This window comes from Lipophrys pholis (genome assembly GCF_963383615.2).
Source record: "Lipophrys pholis genome assembly, chromosome: 1".
NCBI lineage: Eukaryota > Metazoa > Chordata > Actinopteri > Blenniiformes > Blenniidae > Lipophrys > Lipophrys pholis.
In genome coordinates this window covers 47361570-47382466 of record NC_137635.1, presented here as the reverse complement: position 1 = coordinate 47382466, position 20897 = coordinate 47361570, and the positions used below count along the sequence as shown (strand labels likewise).

General features: G+C 39.9%; 1 protein-coding gene across 1 annotated transcript in view; it reads left to right on the top strand.

The window, feature by feature from the left end:
• The first annotated feature begins 2482 nt into the window (after positions 1-2482).
• Positions 2483-20897, top strand: part of LOC308113007 (collagen alpha-1(XI) chain-like) — an 84634-nt gene continuing 66219 nt past the window's right edge. Inside the window, exons 1-4 of the mRNA XM_080468882.1 lie at positions 2483-2892; positions 9550-9714; positions 12217-12430; positions 14225-14387. Coding sequence (XP_080325008.1) covers positions 2778-2892; positions 9550-9714; positions 12217-12430; positions 14225-14387 — 657 coding nt within the window. The 5' untranslated portion in view covers positions 2483-2777. The remainder of the gene's footprint in view (positions 2893-9549; positions 9715-12216; positions 12431-14224; positions 14388-20897) is intronic.

Below are 20897 nucleotides of genomic sequence, written 5' to 3'. Positions count from 1 at the left end.
ATGAACAAGAGTCCTCTGATATTCTCCTCTAAACAACGGCAAACCCGAGAAAAAAAAAGAGAGAAAGAAATCCTCCATGTGCCAGGAACCAGCAGCCAGGCGGCTCCCAGGGCCATTCTGTACAGCTGAGGAAGCACAGGACCATCACATGGGTTCATACATGAAGAGGAAGAACAAGTCCGACAATCCACGACCAGGAAATTCTGCACAGAACTAATTTAATCACACGCAACGTCTAAAAAAGTTACTTTTCCTAAAACTCATTCGCATTGAAGCAGTGGAGGTCTACTGTATTTTGATTATGGTGTAATTGTCTGTTTTAGTATTCAAACATGCACACCCTTTCCAGGACTGTGGTAGATTTTCTATGTTGATTTTCCTCTGAGGATGAAGCTCACTGATGATTTCCTCATTTTTATTTCATTTATTTCCTGACTGGCGACCTTCCCTGAGTGTACCCCGCCTTCACTCCTCTGCCACCCTGCGACCCTCAGTTTGATCAAGTGCTGAAGATGAATGGAAAAATGGAATTTCAACATTTACCAGAGAGTACTCTATAACTCTACCAAAAGGTGTCATTAAACTTGGCTGTATGTTATGTCTGGATGGTCATGAGATGAAATGTTTGGCAAGTCATTTGGCAAGACTATTCATGTAAAGCAAGATGTTATTCAAAATGTTAGGAGACATAAAGTAAAACATACTGTAATCATTCAGCTAAGAAAGAAAAAAGGTCTATCGCCCGAAGAGAAAATATCTCGCCAGTGAAAATAGCAACGTTCAAAAGGACCATCATGAATGCTCTATATTCATTCACATACCAGGGGTGTCAAACATTTTAGTTCAGGGGTCAGACTGGTAAAATGGTGCCATAATAACCTTTATATTTAAATTAAAAATTGTGTTTGTTGTGGCATGGAGTATATCTGATGAAAACCAAACAATTACTACTGAACATGACTACAATCTCAACATATTGCCAATTCTAATGAAACCTTCTGGTGCAAAACGCAGTGAAATGTTGAGGCCAGTTTGATAGCAAGGTACCTACCGTTCGTGGCAGTATCACTGATATCTCAGCTCGGGTCTCAGTGTTGGGTTGTAGCTACTCTTAATACTTCTTTTTTTTAAGCAATGTTTTCTTTGAAATTTTTTAGTGGTTTGGCTGAAGTGGAGCCTCTTGTGGACCCGACTTTGGTCCATGGGCCTTATGTTTGACACCCCTTGATACTCACTCCAGTGAAGGGATATTCAAGTGAAATCTTCCATCATCACCAGTAATTCAAAGTTATCATGACTGGTAACCTTTAAAATGAGCTTAACTCCAGCAGTAGTGTGCCAGTAAGGTGTCTCAAGTGTTGGCATTAATGTGCAAACTGACACTTATTCCAAGTGTGATGGGTAAGTCTTTTTCAAAAGAAGTCAATAAGTGAGAGAAAAGTGCTTAAGAACTGTCCAATACAAATATACAACCAGATGTGGATTTGTGTGAATATACAAATAAAGGGTGAATAAATGTTTAGAAATGGTTGAAATCAGGTCACTGGTCCTGGGGCCTAAAATAACTCATCAAAGCCAAGACAAATTACTTCCAAAGGAAGTTTCGTGGCATTTAGGGTTATAACATTAGGTTTTTTTCTCTCTCTTAATAACCAAATATGCAACTTAAAATCTCTGTTTTGCACAGTTTTAATTTCTTCTTCATGATAAAACTCTGGCTTGAATTTATGTGCCATCGCACTGCTAAATCCCTTTTTTATTGTGTGCAAGAAAGAAATAAAAAAAACACTAATGAACTCTATAGCTACCACCTGTGCTTCCACTCTTTGTTCCAGTCATCTCTTACCATTCATTATTTTCAGGCCAGAGAAGCCCTGCTATCCAAAAAAGAAAAAAAAAAAAAAAAAAAACACCCTAAAGGCTCCTTTAGGAAACTCCTGGTGTCTGGAAATCATCTCACCTTGGCCACTGAGGTTTTTCTATTAGCCATCGGCTCATGCCATTCAGTCTCTGTTTTCACATTCTTATGCTTTCAGGAAATGTCTATAATAACATCTCCACCCCATCCCCTCATTTGCATCTGATGTTAAATTTAGTTTAACGCCTCTGCTCCTGAATCTCTCCGCTGCTTCGCCATTCTTATAAGTTTTTTCTTTTCTTTTTTCTGGCTAAATTTAGGAAAATAGTCACTGTTCTTTTATTTGTCGGGTTGCTTTTATGTCCGTTTTAGCATTTGGCTCTTTGAAATGACATGGTTTCGGGTGCTTCTAGGATTCCCAGGTCCCAGCATGTGTGGGACAGTGTGCCGGGTCCTGTAATTAGTGCGCATGGATGTTGGGATGCTCATGCGGCTCCGTACTGTTCAGACATCTTTCACGGTACAAGGGGGGCGGGCGAAGGGACAACTTTTCCTGAGCGGTGATTTGATGAACGCCGGGTTTTCCAGTGTCAGTATCTTCCAGTCGGCTCAGGTTTGTCCTGCCTCCTCACGGTGCGCAGCTCTCAGGGAACAGCGGGGTTGTTTTTTTTTTTTCTTTCCTTTTTTTTTTCATGAGCCTTTTACCATCAGTGTGAAAGCTCCGCTTGAGGGGGAGCGGATCTGAAGGGCCCAGTCCGGCTGTGAGAGGCATCCTTCTAACTTTCACACATGGCGTTGTAGTATAAGCACTATTTTTTTCCCCCTCTCCTTTCTTTTCTTTCTTTTCCGTGGATTTGTGGAGAGGACCGTCTTGGTTAAGAAAGTCGCCCGGTTTCTGTGCAGCTGCGGGGCGCTCATCATGGAGATGCAAAGGTGGAGCACCAGGTGGAAAACGAAAAGGTGGCTATGGGATTCAACGCGTACCGCTGTGGTCACATTAATGTTAATCCTCCAAGCCGCCAGTGTTAGAACAGGTAAGAAGCTGCATGCTGCTCCCGACATTAGACTCTGTGCCAAGTCCACAGGACTCCCTGACAGTTTCAGAGCTGGCAGACAGCCCGCAGATGATGGCAGTACGCTCAGACTGACTCAACGTTGATTGCAATCAAAGCCAATTAAATTCACCTGGATCCATTTACACTTAGAAAAAAAAAAAAAAACGACCCCACGTTATCTGCAGACTGTCATTATAAATCTGGAATTGACTGACACAAAACCGGGACAAATCACGTGACTCCATTCCAACTTAATCAAAAATCAGTTTGTCTCCAAGTTTTGTTCACGACTTTTTGGGTTAAAATGCCGAACTTTGTACTATGTGCGACCTGTGGTCTGGCTTTGGCACAAAAAGCAGGGACGCTCCTTTACTCACTTAATTTCTCCCCTCCAGGTGGTCAGAGAAGTGGGCTGACAGTGCCAATGTCTCTTTGACACATAAATGCCGGTCTGCGAAAAATGTGCGCGTAAAAATCACAAGTCTGCAAAAGTATGCACTTGTGACAAGTATTAGTGGTAACGATAGTGCTCCAATTTTGGAAAGTGTGTTTGATGACAGGACAGCATCGTTTTTCTATTTAGATTCCAAGTAGTCATGACATGGGAGTACAGATTTACGCACAACTTTTACGCACGACGATTGGAAATACGCAGTTTACAGATCTGATTCAATATTGGTTTAATGTCTTTCATTGCATTATCAGTGTAGTAAGAACTGTATTTTTTTTTCTAGTTGCCCTATTTATTTAATTGTGTAGCTGTCAATATGTTTACAGTAGTTCCCAGTAAATGTATGCAAATAGTTTTTGTGATGACGTTTTTATATAATGACCGGACACAGCACGGTGGAATTCTGGGAGGGATACTCATATTCTGGCCTGCAGGAGCACCATCTTTCCACATTATCTGGGCTCCCAGTCAGTCCAAAAAGGGGCGTTGATGGAAAAAAGCAGGAGAAAAAAAAACTTGAAGCATTTCCCTTCTTTCTTAAAAACACCTATGTGGGTCACAATAAATACTTTTAATATTTCATTTGTCTGTGAAGTCAAAGAATCCTCACTGTGGTTTAGCTATTGGAAACTTTTATTGCTGAACTCATAAAGTTTTGAAATTAGATTTGTAATTGTGCCGCTCTCCTAGTGTCTGTCTCTTTGTATTTGATTATGATACAAACAGAAATTGTATTATTTTACGAGCTGTTTTATTTTGCTAAGCAGCTTCACTAGACGAGTCTGACACATCAGAAATCATCCAGGAGGAAATTGGGAGATGCAATATGACAATATCTTGAATGAACGTCACACTGGCACGGCTTGCCCATTGCCCATCTTTCCCTCTGACAGATATTTAAACTCACCATAATTGCATGATGTGCTAGCAAACATTTACAGGCTTTCCAATGTACTTTAATTGCCGCTTCTGCTGCCAACTCTCAGTAGATGGCAGTGACACGAAAAAGACCGACAACACAACCCAAGATGCTGCTGCTGCGCAGCCACAGAGACATTAAGTCAGAGCATCACAGGAGCTAATTGCACGTCTCAACTTAAACATCATATTGTATGGCTCCAATAACTTATGAGATGACGAGAGCTGGATTTCTTTTTTAAACTTTTTTTTTTTTTTTTTTTGCCCATTCGTCTGAAATTGTCATTTTAATGTTTAATGTGCTACAGTCTGGTGGTGAAATTGCTTTCATGATTTTAACTGGGGTTCCTCAAGTCACAACATGCTTCAGTTCTTCAGGGTAAATCACAGTCCTTTGTCGTGTTAGTTGCTTGTTAACATGGCAGATAGTATATCACAAGTCCCCCGGAGCAGCCAGGAAGGTGTGTCATTAAAGAATCACAGAGACTGACAAATTACCCCTCAGACAAGACGGTGGAGAGTCTACTTCAGTGCCTTCAACATGAAAACCCGGCTCCTCTTTTATGTGGCTTTACATCCTTATCATTAGAATATGGTTTATTATTTTGAGGGTTAAAGGAGAGAAGTCTGTTTGAAGGCATCACACGTTGGCTCGACCTCCTAACAGGCTGCAGAAGTCTTCTGAAAAAGCTATGCCTTGTCATTTTGGGTCTTTAATGGTTTTGGGATATTGCCTGTTTTTCATGGCTTCTGTGAGGCAATAGTTGTGGAAAGGAGACCGGCTGAAGAGTCGGGGGTGCGGGCGGGCGGGTCGTGGGGGGAGTGGGGGTTCCTGGCCAATTCAGCACATCTGGAATATATGAGGCCTTGAGGTATGCAGTAATGCAGAAAGGCATTTTGAAACTCACAAAGAGACCTTTAGTCCAATCTTTCTTTCTTTTTCTTTTTTCTTTTTTTTTTTCAAGAACCAGTAGCTCTGTACTTGGGACAATATTCAGAAGAGCCACAGACTATTTTCCTCTTTACGAGGCATTTTGATTGCGATTTAAAAACCTGGCGTCTGTGTCAAACTGCTCTCTGCTTGATGACGTTTAGAAGGGACGTCTATCTTTGCTTGATTTCCCAGCACAGTTTACACTCCGAGTAGATGAAATTGACTAAGTGTGCCACAGGATTATCTGAAGGAGAATCAACATAAATGACTCCAGAGCCTTCACGTCACTAATCGAGCAGATCTGGACAACTTCAAATGAGTGAGAACTCGTGACCCGACCAGTGAGCATGTGCTCAAATCAAGCCGGTTTGATTCAACACTCTATTTTTCTGGTCACAGTAGATGTAGCTACAGGGATGGGGGCCTTCTCACATCAGGCTCAAGTATGTTTGAGTAAGGGGGGGGTTGCAGGGAGTGGTGCCATTGCTATAATGACTTCAGCATGTGGACCTTTAGCTCCGCCCCTCAGACCCCCTCCTGGTGACTCAAAGCCAACAGGAACTGCACAATCAGCACTTCCTGTCTTCCTGTAGTATATTACTTTAGAAATAGAATATGTAAGACATGCAAATATCTGGTAGAACATAATCTGCAAGAAAGTTTCTTTTTGCCTTCTCTAGAATATCAATAGAGAAGTAAATCTATTTTAGCCTGTGGTTTTTCTATTGATGGGGAAGGCTCTGCTGTTGTCACAGAGATTATTCCATTTTTTTCTTTCTATTTTTTTTTTGGTGTATGAGTAAAGAGAGATTGCTTAAAATCTTAATTCTCTCAGTGGGATTTTAAACAGACCGCTCAGACTTTGCTTGTCACTGCTTGTTTGTTTTGAAGATGAAGCATCCTGCCTCTGTATTCACTGAAAAGACACGTTAAGAATTTGCTGTCTGCATGCTGTTGCAGTGGGTTTTTAACAGTTCAATAAGTAACATTTGGTAGCACTGAGTTTGGTTTCGAATACAGATTTTCATCCATGTTTTGTATGTGTCTTTAACATTTATTTCATCCTTTTGATCACAAAATAATTATTTTCTATTCTATTCTATTAATACTCCATCTCGTAATGCATTAGTGATGCAGTTTTTCTACTTATTGTGGTGAAATATCATTTAAAAAATTGTAAAATGTTTTAAAATGTTATGGATGTAACATATTTCTAGTTGATACCTACCTAAACTTCCCAAAGGAAACACTGATCAAGATGAATAAAGCAATACAGCTGTTAGGAGCTAATACATGCTTATGTATTTAAATTGTAAAGATTTGCTGTTATAAGAACGAGAGCAAACTTTACAAAGTGTCCTCACACATGTGAGTGCTGATCTACTAATGTATATGAAAGACTGGGCATGTGCATCAACTCATGCAAACAACTAGAAAGAGTCAACTCTAATAGATTAATGTGGAGCATGAATGTGATTGACGGCATCTGTAAACGTTTGTTTTTCAATGGGTTTGAGAAGGAGTTGTGAATCAGCTCAGCCTTTATGCTGTTGTTGTCATTTCCTCAGCTGCCTCGCCACCATTTACATCTACACCGTCAACAATAACATTTTATTTTTTGCACCCGTTCTTACATCTTGCAATCTTCTCTGAATCTTGTTTTGTTTTTCCCACAGCTTTGACTTTGTGACAGATCGTCTACTATATTGTTTTCCTTTTTGTGGTCTTTTTTTGGGGGGGAGGGGACAAATTTGCTGTACTACAATTAACTTTCTGCATTTGGTGGCTTGTTGCTTCTTTTGATTACTCCATATGAACTCAAACAAATGAAGAGGGAAATGATAGTGTTTCCAGCAGTTTGTTTTTATGAATATTGATGTTTAGCTTCAGTGTCACTCATGGTTTTGTTCTTAGTTGATCACCTGCAAAACAAACTCAAATTGAACGTGTTGCTGTTGCCTGAACATTCAATCCAGCCTCCTTCAGAGACGATCTTATGATATCAGGCCTTGTGTATCCCTGAAAAAAAATCTCATAAATCACATAATATGTTTTTTCTCAGCAGAAATGAAAAGTATAATGACTATTAATAGACTTCTAATTCCACAAATGACATCCTTAATATTTAGCATTCAACTAAAAAGTGACCCACATGTCTTGATAATCTGGATTAATAGGATTGGGTTAGTTGACTTATTACCAATATATAAAGTCTTGAGTTTTTAACATCAACTAAAGTGAGTCAGATTTCTGATAAGTTATTGTTGATATTAAATCATTGTGAAACCCTCAATAACGAGTCATAACAGACGATTCATGTAGATTAATAAACTTGTTGGATGGTCTGACGTTAACTCATATTAGAAGTATCATGACTTGAAATTCTCAATTCGCAGTAAAAACTTAATACATATTTGATGATTAACACAAGCTTTTTATCTTACTTTATAAAAGATTGTTTGATCCATAAATTTTGTGAACCCGTTTTAGTTTTTAATCGTCGATCGACACCTTTAACAAACATGGAAATTTGCAGTAAGATAGTGCACAACAGTGTTTGTGAAAAGTGTGTAGTAGGAACATTTGTGTATTATAATTCTCATCAAATGCACCTTTATAAAGACATGCTGTATGTCAAAAGTCACATTGAGCTGCAACGTCAACACTCTAGTTTCTACAATAGTCAAGAAAAGCAGACCCTGTTCGGCATCTTCAATCCCCCTATAATCACACTGTGACTGATGATGTGCCCAAAGAGACTGGGAGACAGTGGTTTCACAAAAATAACATTTTCAGAAACAGAGTGAGCAAAGAGAATGAAGGAGAAATATTAAACCGTGTTTACGACTCAGTCGACTTCCAGGCTGATTGATAGAATAGAGCTCGGCAGTGTTAAGAAGCTTGTAAAGTCCCCCCCCCCCCCCCCCCCCCCCCCCCCCCCCCGCTGGGTTCTCCTTCGTCCAAAGGCCCCCGATGATCAGCGGCAATGAGTTTTATCATCCCAGAGATGCTGCAGGGGCAACAGTGGGGCTGAGGAAGGGCAATTATGTCTACTGAGTAGTTCTCAGCATTTTCACTGCCTCTCTGCCAAGGCAAGCTCGTAAACGGACAAACTGGTTGAAGTGATTTAGCCAACAGTCCCCTAAGAGGCAATGGGTGTAAATGTTGATTTGTCTTTGAAATGTCAGGTTCAGTTGAATTTCCTATTAAAGTACACAAACTAAATGTGTATAGTGATAATTGGATGAATAAATGGAAAAAAAACACAGGAGATTTAATTTTATGCATCATCCCATTTAATATTTTGCTCGTATAATTTAATTGTATGATGGTGCACTGGGTTAAGTTCAAACCTTGAGAGTGTCGGGATCGTATCCCTGTTGTTGTACTTCATGTAAAAACTGAAGGTGAGATGACTTTTTGGGCCGACAACTGCTGGATAGACCATCATCATATATTTTAGAATGTATTGTGAGCCTGATTTACTTATTAGCCTGAATATATAAATATAGATGTATAAATAAATCTGCTAAATTGTCATGCTCACACAAATAGATTGTGCTTTAGTTTGCCTGAGTTTTGCTTGTGATCAACTAAGAATAACGCCATCAGTGTCTTGTGCAAACAATTATATTGAAATTAAAGTTTTTGCATACACCAAGCTCTTTTGATCTGCTGGAAATGGTATGGCTTCCATTTTTTATTTTTCCTTGGATGTGTCAGTGGAGTGAGTTTTCAAACATAGCAGAGAAAAAAAATGGATTGAAGACAAACAAAACAGAACATGTCTTATATTAAAGTCTGTATATGAAAGTGTTGGTGAGCCAGCTGAAGAAATGCCTCTCACACATTAACAGTAGCTGAAGGCTAAGCTGACGTGCATCATCTTTCTCAAACGCGTCCGAGTCACATTGCATGTTGAACATCAACTCCTTAAAATATTCTCCACGATCTTGATCTTCCATACTCACGAAGACAAATGTGCCAAATTATTAATCAGTTTTATTTTAAATGTCAAGTTTGAACCCCATATTTAAACCCAGAAGTAGATTAGGTTCTGTGTTTCCAGATATTTAAAAATGTCATATTTATAAGCTGAACTTTACGGGGTTTAGCTTTATTCTGTCTGAATCTTACTCCTTCCAACAATTGATGGTTAAAAAAAACAAACACTAATTACCAGAGAAACTGTGTTTTCTTGGGGCGAAATATCGAACAAATTCACTGTTATAGCAAACATGCACCATTCAAACGTTTTCTTATCCCTCATTAAATAACTTTTGTGCTAAAGCTTTATTCAGTCCTGTAATAACCTCGTGTTTTGCCTCCACAGCTGAACCAGTTGATGTACTGAAGGTGCTAGACTTCAAGAGCTCTCCTGAAGGAGTACGGAAAGCACCCGGCTTCTGCACAGTCCGGAGAGGATCCAAACCTGACGTAGCTTTCCGAGTAGGAAAAAGTGTCCAGCTCAGCGCTCCGACCAAACAGCTCTTCCCAGGTAAACACAAACACCAGTACATTAGAGAGACGAGTGTCACCTTTTCTTTATACCAAAGTTCTGTAAAAATAAAAAATAAAAGATCTTTATGGAAAAAAATCTTCCATTTTTTATAAATATTTGCAGCAGTGTTAATCTGTTGGTACAATATATATTTAACCATGTTTTACACTTAAGATGAGCACTATATACTCGAACATATACCATAGGTAATGCTAATGGATGTGTCTGTAATTCTGCATGATTTGAAGTAAAAAGGACTTAGAATTAGGTCATATAAATTTCAATCACTTGTGTCTTTAAGATCAGAGTGCAGACCTTTGATAACTCTCAAGGAGCTCCTTTTGGATTTCTTTCCTTTGATAACCCGAAAAGCACAAGAGTCTCTGAGCATAGAGAATAGAGGCAAAACACTAGACTGAAGTGAAGAAAAAGAAAAATGTTATTTGATATTTTGGAGAGACCGATTCATCGTAGGAATATGTTTTACCGATGTTTGATAGGGTGACCTTAACACCTGTGTGACTGCTGGCAGACGCAAAGTCTGCGAAGTCTGCCTGATGAGTTATTGTGATTATACAGTATGTGTGCACTGATTCATACTCGCCTGCCTGTTTGCAAGACATAAAGCATGTTTGTTCCTTCCATGTTTAATCCATCTACTCAGCATTTGCATAAGAACTATTGACAGTGGCTGTGGTGCGCATGAGCAGAAGCAGCTTTTCCACAATCGACAAAGCAGCGGAGCCAGATCGTTTCCATAAAGTCGTTCTCGCCTGTTTACACGACAACGGACTCGAAGCATTTTTAAAAAGTTACCTTGGGAGATGTAAACGCAAACCCGAAGCGCAATGAAAATTTAGCATTTTCACCTGAACTGTGTAAACAGGCCATTAATAATTAGAACACATTTAATCTATTCAACATTGAGAGAATAAACCTGCACTTTGTTTAATTTCTGCTGTTCCTGATTGTGACGCTTTAAGCAGAAATACAATGCATAATACTGAATCAGGCAATCCCTTTGAGGGTGATTTATGTTTTTTATTACTCGGGCGAAGTGTACAAAAAGTCCCGATTACTTACTCACAACCAACTTGGCAAGAAGGCATTAAGAAATTTATTAGAACCTCGACTCCGTTAAATAGATATCACTCAATCGTGCTATTTTTTATGAGCTTGGCTCAATTCAGACCTTGTAAAGAAGGTTAAGGTGTTAGAACGCTGTTAATTCTGAGCTCCACGTTCACTGAGGAGACCTGGAAGAATGTAGCCAAACCTGAGCGGTGAAACAAAGTGTCCGAACGTTTTTATGTATGTTTCTCATTGAACCGAGATATTATAGCTGAAAATATGTGACACCGGTTTGAGCTGTTGGATTAACAGCCCTTGTAAAGTGAATCCAGCTGCATCACCACTTCACCACATCTCTCAGTTTTTGCCAAAGTCTCGTTCAAGCCTCCTTAACATACACTGCTACACTTCTGTTCTGAGCCTGGCAATACTTAGTTTAGTCATCACAGTGCTGCTGTTGTGGGAATGGCGTCTGAAAAAAGTTTGATTAGGGCCATGTTTACCATCGTGCAGCATCCACTGTACATCCTGCAACAGTCGATGAATCGAAACTCACTCGGTTGTGAGGAGGCCGATATTGCGTCACTCAATCCTGAGTCTTCTTGACCAGAGTTTTGACTTCATTATGAGCCAAATGAAATCAGCATCTGGACTCGTCCACTGTGCATGCATCATCATTGTTGGACTATAGAAGGACTTCCCTGAAAACGATCTTGATGAGAGCAGATGTGTTGATGGGACGCTCCCAGATGTGTGACCCGCCAACACCGTGGGCATCCCAACCCCATGAGAGAAGCTCGCGGTGATTCATCTGTGGCTTTTCCTCTACCTCGCTGCAGTCCAGTTTTAAATTAGCTTTGGTCTCGATGACAAGGATGTGTTTTTGGATCGGCTTTGACTGGTATTTTGTAGATTGCTCAGTGAGATGCGTTCCCAGACACTGGTGTCTGGGCTTGCGGTTCAGAATCACGTCTGTTTTTTACTGCAGCGCAGCCTGAGGGCCCGACGATCACAAACACTTAATGTTAACCTCCAGCCTCGTCTAGCACACAGAGATTCCTCCACATTCTCTAAATCACTTGATTGTATCATGTACTGGAGATGGGAATTTTTCACAAGCACTTGAGCGGGACATTTCTCTGCAAAGTCTTTGGTACAAATACAAAAAGAGTCACTGGTTTTAAAAAAGAAGCCACTCAATTTTCCAGCCTTTTGCAGTCCATTTTCCTTTGTTTAGGCATGTGTACCGGCAGCAAATTTAACATAGTTTATCCAACTTAGGGTGGCTGAGCACTGGAGCCAATCTGAACGGACGACGTGCGAACATGAGACTGTGATGTTTTGTGTGTAACAATTGCAAACCTACAAGGCTGAAAGACGTATTTGTTGGTGGTCACCACGATGTCTGCTGCTTTGTTCTACCTTAAGGGGGAGTTTTCCCAGAAGACTTCTCCATCCTGTTCACCATCAAGCCCAAGGTCGGCCTCCAGTCGTTCCTGCTGTCCGTGTACAACCAGCAAGGCATCCAGCAGCTCGGCGTGGAGGTGGGCCGTGCCCCCGTCTTCCTGTACGAGGACCAGCATGGCAAGCCCACCCCGGAGGAGTACCCTTTGTTCCGCACCATCAACCTCGCTGACGGCAAGTAAGTGATTGACCGCTTTTTAAAAAGGCCCGAGAACAAATTACGAGTGGTGCGGATGTGGGGAGCTGAGGATTTTTCTGCCCCCTGGATTGTGGATTTCTGGGTTCAGTTTGTTGCAAGTCGAGTGAGATTTACCCAAAACCAACGAAACAAGAGGAGCAACACTGACAAAACTCAGTCCTCATGGTATTTTCCTACACATTTGAATCCTCCGACATGATACCCGGCACTGAAGGTTTATTTCCATCATGTTTGTTCAGTCATTAATGCCATATGGAACAAGTCAGACACTAATGGGATATAAAGCGTTGGCTGGAATTTAACGACAGCCTTTTTTTCTGTAGGTTATTTACAACTTTGCTGCAGTAATGCAGAGGATTTTCATAAATTTTACAGCTGTTCAACATAAAATACTGTGTAAATTTGTCATTAATCTTCTACAGAAATGCCTTTAATTTATTCCGTATGTGGTTGCTTGTCTGCATTCCAAAGAAAATAGCAAAATAATTGATTTCAAATGCAATTGTGCACAATCTAAAGCTTGTATTAATACAGAGTTAGACTTGAAACCTCCAACAAATCTGCAGTAATGTGCTGCCATGGAGAAAAAACAACAAGATTTACACAGTTTTAGCCAAAGCTGATGATTTTAAAACATCGCTGTGTCATGCATCGCTGAATTTAACTATAAACTTTATACACATTCAAAACAGAAGTATAAGAATAATGTGTTTAGTTTAAAGTTTAAAGAAACACTTGTGTTGTGCAGAGAGGTTGGTGTATTTATATTGTTTGTGGAATAAATTTACTGTTTACACCTTGTAATCATGTGGGTAGACAGTTAATGTTACTCATGCAGAGTGAAAAGCAAATAAATGTGTTCAACTTTAGCTCTGGTCATTTGGATGTGCACAATCAGTGTCAACCATTTATTTGAAACGTTTTACAGTTTAAAAAAAAATGAAGGCTGACGCCATGAAAACAGATGTTTCAGAGTTGAAAAGTGTATTATCATCCATCAATGAGACATCTACAGCATTGGGGGGCTGTTGGATCCGATCCCAGCTGGCTGCAGGTGAAGGCAGGTTTCACCCTGAACTGGTTCACAGTTCATCACGGAGCAAATACAGGCAGACAGGCAGACAGGCAGACAGGCAGACAGGCAGACAGACAGACAGACAGACAGACAGACACTTACAGGCAATTTAATAGTCAACAATTAACCTCCAAAGCATGTTTTTTATAGAAGGGTGGAAACCAGAGTATGCAGAGAATACCTATGAAGGCAAGAATGTGAGAACATGCAAACGCTGCACAAACGTAGGAGCCAATTATACTTATTCATGGCAGGTTATTTAGTTTATTTATTTTTACGTTGTTTTATTTGCATGGTGGTAATTGGACACCAGCTGCATTTGTAGAGGGCAAAGGTCACAGGAAGAGGAAGGCACAGGTTGGCGGAGGTGACACAGTTCTCATCAGACCAGGAACAAACAACTCGGACAAATATTCAACTCTATATAGGAAAATCCTGCAGTTTCCATCATTTGTTTTGAACAACTAAAAAAATCAGCATTGGCTCAGTCCTACTGCACCTGTACAGTAATGGCAATAACTGGACACAGACAAAGTGTCATTGAGGTAATGAGGTTAGTGTGTTAACCTCTACTTAACTGCTGGTTATAAATATATTTGTCTGTACTGGAATCATGACGTTATGAGGAACAACCTCTAGGATGCATAACATGAACAAAGGTGTTAGAAAGTTTTCTGACATCCATTTCAATTCGACAGATGGCATCGTGTCGCCATCAGCGTGGAAAAGAAGAGCGTTACCATCATTGTGGACTGTAAGAAGAAGGTGGTCAGGCCACTTGGCAGGAGCGAGCGGGCTGTCATCAGCACAGAAGGCATTACTGTCTTTGGAACCAGAATCCTGGACGATGAGGTCTTCGAGGTAAGCTGGCCAGATTTTAAGAAAGTGGAATAAGCTATGATGTGATTTTTTTTGTGGGGGAGATTTGACATTTTGGCAAAATATTTGCTGTTTGTCTACAAAGGTGCTGAAAGGATTTGTGCCATTTTAGTCTGGTGTGTGCGTGATGTACTTAACTCAAACTCCCCTGGGAATATTTTTTCATCAGAGCAGCAAACCTGAACATTCATAATGTTGATTCCATTTAATGCATTAAGCCTTTTTTTTTTTTTTTTAACATACTTTCTGCCTGACGTGGCGAGGTCTAAAACGATTCAATGAATTGAACCTCTGATTCAAAGATGTTTGGTGCCTTTCATGACCATAATCCAAACATTAAACACTTGAAATGATTGTTTGGATTGGATTGACAGGCGGCTTAATGCCAGCAGACTCTCTATACTGGATCAGCTTGGACATAATTGAGAACATGTTGTAAATTTTACATTTTAAGGCCACACATTCAATTTGTCTGTCATTACTGTGTGCATAAAGTAGATGGTGAATTTTATTGGCCTGAACAACAATATTGGCTTTGTGCGCTTGGCAGGATCTATAGGTAACGTCTGTGGAAAAGCTACTTGCACAGTGTGTTGTCCAATTTGTTTTTTTTCTCTCAATCTATGTGAATTACTGAGAGCGGCTAAACATTAACAGACTTTAGTTGTGTTTATGTATTCTCGGATTCTGCATATAAAACTCAAATGACTTATAATAGGTCTTATACTAAGAAATGTAGTTCGTGTACTTATTATTATAAGTTCAGGGGCCACATACAGCCAAGTTTACACTTTTTTACAGCATGGAAATAACAAGTCCAAAACGTGTCTTTGTTTTAAAGCAGGGGTGTCAAACACACTTCGAGGGCCACATACAGCCAAGTTACCATTTGCTTGGTGGTTTGACAGGCCAGATTAGAGCCTCTTATGGGCCTGTTTTGGCCCACAGGCCTTATGTTTGACGCCCCTGTTTAGAGCAAAGTGGTACCTGTACATTTAGAAAAAGTCCAAGTTTATTTCCAGAATATTGTCCCGAAAATTTAACATGATGGGAATTTTTACAATACCTCCTGACACCTGATGCAAAATATAGTAAGATTTCATAAAATATCAATTTGCTCTGTGTTTTCTTGTTCGCTCATCATTAACTGTGGTTATCAGACTGTCAGAGATCATGATGCACAGTGAACTAAGATCCGGTTTCCATGTTTCAAGTGAAAATGCAAAAGCAGAGAACAATACAATATAAACAATAAAAAGTATGTAGATCCCAAGTCCCAGGAGAATATGGACTGGGAGCCATGACACAATGGAGGAAACATTGTTAATATTGTCTATCAACTGAGCATGTGCAAACGAACTATTCACTGTGGTGCACATGCACAGTGGAAGTGTTTCCGCTTGTCTACATGGAAATGGAGCATGAGCCTTGTCATCAAGTGTCGTTTTTCAAAAAGCAGAATTTTCTTCAAAAACATATATTTTCAGTGACTCCGAGCACCATTGTCATGGAAACGGACAACTAAAATCTGATGAAAGTTTTGCGTTTTCACTTGAAATCGTTGTCATGTAAACAGGATTTTAAGTGTCATACAAAGCATTCGTCAGTTGCTTTAAGATCAAAAATGAAAAATCTGGCCAGGGACTTTTTGTGCCAAAGAAATGGTTTCCACCTTTTACCGCTATGGAGCTCCAAACTGGATTAACTGCATGCTGAGTGACTCTCTGATCTTTGATTGGCTGAAATATTACAGTGAGACCAAACAAAATTGACGGATGCTCCCACTCTCACAAACACAAACAAAAGTAGATGGATTACACATGCTGTCAATTAAATGTTATAAGAACATGAATCAGTACATTTGACTTTTTATATAATGAAATAAATGAGTTCCATAACATTTGGACTATAAAAGTTTAGGCCACAGTTATTACAGTAACGGGGTTAATTAGAAAGGGAAGGGATGCACTTCACATTTTCTTAAAATGTCTCTTATTTTTAGTCCTGCATTTAGAGGAACCATTTAGCTTTTGCAGGGAAGCTTTTCTTTGAGCATATATTACACTAAATTGTGTTGAATTACAGAGTAATTTGTTTCGCCCTGGAAGAGAAAAAGGTTCCTTTTGTTCCAGGAGCTCGGCCTTTTCGCACGTTGCAAGGTGGTTTTAATCAGTGTATCACACAAAAACAATGCTGTGGTGGACCAAATGAAACTGCAGCCATATCTGAAGCTGTAATTATTTCCACTTCAAGTTTAATAACCTTTGATTTGTTGATTGTGAAATGGCTACTTGTGGGCAAACTTCTCTGCTAATGACAAAAGGTTTGACTCGCCACTGTGGTGTTGGTTAATTACTGGAGTATTCCTGGAGATGAAAAGAGGTTTACAGAGGGGATGTGAGCCATGTGTTTGGTTTGGGGTTTGCTTATGGGATTAGAGTTTGGCAACTATTCTAAACATACATCTGTTGTAGGTACAGGACCGTCAGAATGCCTCAGAGGCTACGGAAACTTTCTGAAAACTACTGGCTGCATCTTCGTTGTTAATATTTGAGGCGTCTCTTGACACAATAAGGATTCAGAAGTAAACTTTATGGAGATTCAGCCATTTTCTTCAAGAAATCTTTAACTACACTCACTGTAAGAGAGGACATATTGACTATTAGATTGAAATAATAGTTTGACTTTCAAGGAAGCTTTGAATCTTTCCAAGAGAATAAAGAAAGAAATTCATGTCAGTGTAGAAAGTGCATTACTCAGAAGCAATCAGCTTGGTTTGAAATGAAGGTAGAAAGCAAAAAGAATCACTTCAGAAACATATTTAGTATAATTTTTCACATTACAAGAAAGATTCAATGGTGTATTATTGAGGTTTTTGTATTTATCTGTACTACAAGGTGGTAATAGAGTTTTACACACTATATATTCTATAAAATAGGAATTATTTGGCTCAGGTGACAAAGCAGGTTGTGCTCTTTTGAAATCCAACTTTAAATCCGGATCTCTTGTGCTCGACAATATAAATGACTATTTTAGTTTTGACGTGCAAAGACGCTTAAAATGTGCCGTATATAAAGAGGAACAGAACCTGCACTTAGGGCTTGTGTTAAAATGGCTAGTGTGGTCATCTTTTATATTATACAGTTGATTTTTAAAAGAAAACCATTAGAGGAAATTGAGGATTTTGACTAATTGGTTTTAGATGGTTTTACTCGATGTGTCGTTTAAGGAGCACTCACAGTATTGATTACAAGGGGTATACTATATATTTGTTTGTTTGTTTGTTTATATGTTTAACAAATCTACTAAGTTTACGTCTTGTGAGGATATGGATATGTTGAACATGAACATCTGCAGTACACACAAAGGGAAGCTTGCAAAAAAAATAAAAAATAGCTCCACGTCGGGCGAAAGAGAAAGATGAATCCATCAAAAAGATTTAAAAAAATAAAAAAAAGTTACCGAGAGAGTTACCTATGGCGTCATAGAGGCAATGGACCGAGCTGAAACTCGGTCGAAAATTTGGGTCCCTCGAGAAAAATGTTGGGAATCACTGCATTAGACAAGTTTTTCTACTTTCTGTCTTCCACTGCCCAGTTCACAGACCTTTGTTCGGCTCTGACACTTCTATAGGAGTGTTACAAGACATGACAGACATGTCCATTTCCATTAATGGTTCTGGTCCTGACCTCCTGGCTGGCGCAATAGGGAAACAAGCAAAGAAATATATTATTCTGACTCTCATTACAGTGGACCAGCTGATAAAGCCAAGGTTTCACCATCGGGTTCATTATGAAGTTTGGCTTCAGTGTTGTCACTCAATCTGCTTTGAGCTTTTTGCACATGGCTACCTTACTGCAGGAGATTTCATAAGCAGGTGTTAAAGCTGGAAGCGCAGGGACGAGTGAAGGCTGGGGGAAAATATGAGCAGCGTGTGCTCGGTCTTGGCTTGGATTGCACAGCTGTTTAAGAGATATGCTCACTGACCGGGTCTCCAAACGCCTTTTTCTCCCCTTCTTTCGTCCTTCTTCAAATAAAACCCACAAGAAATCCGAAGTGAAATCATCTCCCCCTTCACATATTTATGCAAATCCATTTCTCAGACTTTGGAGGGATTGGGTTTGGGGTTCTTTTGTTAGCGCCACATGTCAGTCCTTAGTGTTTACTTGTGTGTGTGTGTGTGTGTGACGGTCTGTGCGTGTGTGCATGAATAAAAGCGTGTGTCTGCAAGGAGGAAAGCCAGTGAGGGAGGTGAAGATAGTTTGTTTATGTGTCTGTCATAACTGTATAGCAAATCATTCCAGAATGCTGTCCCTCAACCAGGACAGTCTTTGGCAGAGAAATCCTAACAAGAGTCTGATGGGCTCTTAGCCTTAAAATGAATCATAGTTTATGGTCGGACTGGCAAGAAAACTAACGCCATGACTGTTTCTCATCTTCCTCAGTCACTTTTCACCATCCTGTACCCATCAAAGGCTGTTTTGTGCAAGAAGAATATTCATTTTCAGTGGCGGGCCCGACTGAGAAATAGATTCCAACATTTATTCATTTACGTGCTTTCCCATTTCTGCCGCTCTGACCTCCCTGCCCTCGTCCCTTGACCTTCACTAAATGGCCTCGGCACAGTCCAGGGGTAATTCTTCAAAGGCCTTTTGCTGACGGGAAAAAAAGGGAGACGTGGGGAGAGGGGGCGTGCAGATAAGCAAGCAGATGGTTCAAACAGTTCAGCAGATTTTAGCGAGCTACTGGCAAAGAGAATTGTTTTAATATTTGAAGGGTGCAGGACGTTTGTATGCCCCCGGTGCCTGAAAAGAAACTTTATCCCAACGCAGACCACAAAGGCTAAAAAAAAAAAAAACGGGAAAAAAAAAAGCACTGTGAGCAATCTGGAGTGCATTATATATCTCTCCTTCGCTCTTCATTTTGGTTAATTGTTGTCCTTGTGCAGTTTTGAAATTCCATCTGTCTATTTGCACTTTTTGAGGTTTGCTTGCCTCTTATGGAAAAAGCGGGCTTTGTTCAAAGTGTGTGCGAGATAATGCATTTATGGCAGCTGAAAACTGCGCAGTATCTATGAAACTTTAATTTCAAACGTCATCATTTGGCAAAATGTGCCTCTCAAAGTTTCATGCAAAAGCTGCAGCGACATTTGAAGCTTTTATTAAATAAGTTGAATTAAGCGTGATCATTGTCTTAGTGTATCAGAATCCATCATACAGAGAGAATTGTTTTTTCTCTGCATCCTCTGCCTGTGTTCATCGGGTCAAACTGCAGACTCTTCGGCGCATACTTATAAATGTGTGTTCCAGGTTGATTATTAACCTCCAGCTGCTCTTCTAGTGACCTCCACCGAGCCACAGACAATACCCTTTCAAGCACGTAATTACTCCTTCTTCAAGCTGTTTCTTTTGGTGGAAACTTTGTGTAATTTGTGTTTTATGTAGAGGGGGCCTGCGAAGTGTCAAATCAACAGTGCAGAGCCACAAATATTCAGTTCATTATATGATGATCACGGACTTTCTGGTGTTTTTAACTGAACATTATTGACAGAAATCAATATGGATTATCTTTTGACCTTATTTCAGATTTAGTACAGAATGAATATTGAAGGTCACATACCGACGGGGTTGTTTCCTGACTGCATTGATTATGAAATCTCTACATCAAGCATGGTCTTCATTTAGGAGACTCTAACAAGCAAACTACATATTTGGTTACACATCCAAATTAGTTTAACAAATGCAGGATGGGGGGAAAAGCCCTGAACATCCAGTCATCTCTGATCTTCTGCAGGCAGCAGTTATCTGCGTCAAATTAAAGTTTTCTTTGGAGATGTCAGCCATATGCTCCGCAGCTTGTGGAAGGAGTAATATGTCATCATCGGAAGAATTATCAACAGCTTGCCACTCTGTTTTAATCTGAGTGGAAAAGGAGAGCTCGGATTTGAATCTGTGCCAACATTACAGTGCCAGTGACAGTTTTAATGGCCTCCTGATAATGATCCTGTTATTCATCACTCTGCCAGTTATTGACATTTTCAAATGGTGTCTTTCAACTGTTTCTAACTTTTCTGCATTAAATCAGGCAAGTTTGAGAATAAAGCAGTGCTTTTGCCTTTGCTCTTTTAAAAACAAACATTAGACTTTGGGTGAAATGTAAATGAACAGACTTCCCTCCCTTTATGTTTCCCCTTTTTTTTTTTTTTTTAGACAAATGTTTGTTGTTTTAGTCAAAGATTAAGGTTAACATGCGAAGAGGCGTGTTGTATTTACACACACACATGCACATTGTACACAGATGCATTAACAGATTGATTTCAGAGCAGCCCAGACAGATGATTTATCCCATCACGTCTGCGCCAACTGTGAGTGGATCTAAGGCATTTGCGAGAGATCATTCCTGAAATTCTGAGGAGGAATCTCAACAGATGCCGGAGAGATGTGCGAGTCAGCCCAGACAATAACACTAACAAAGCAGGGAGATGCAGACCAG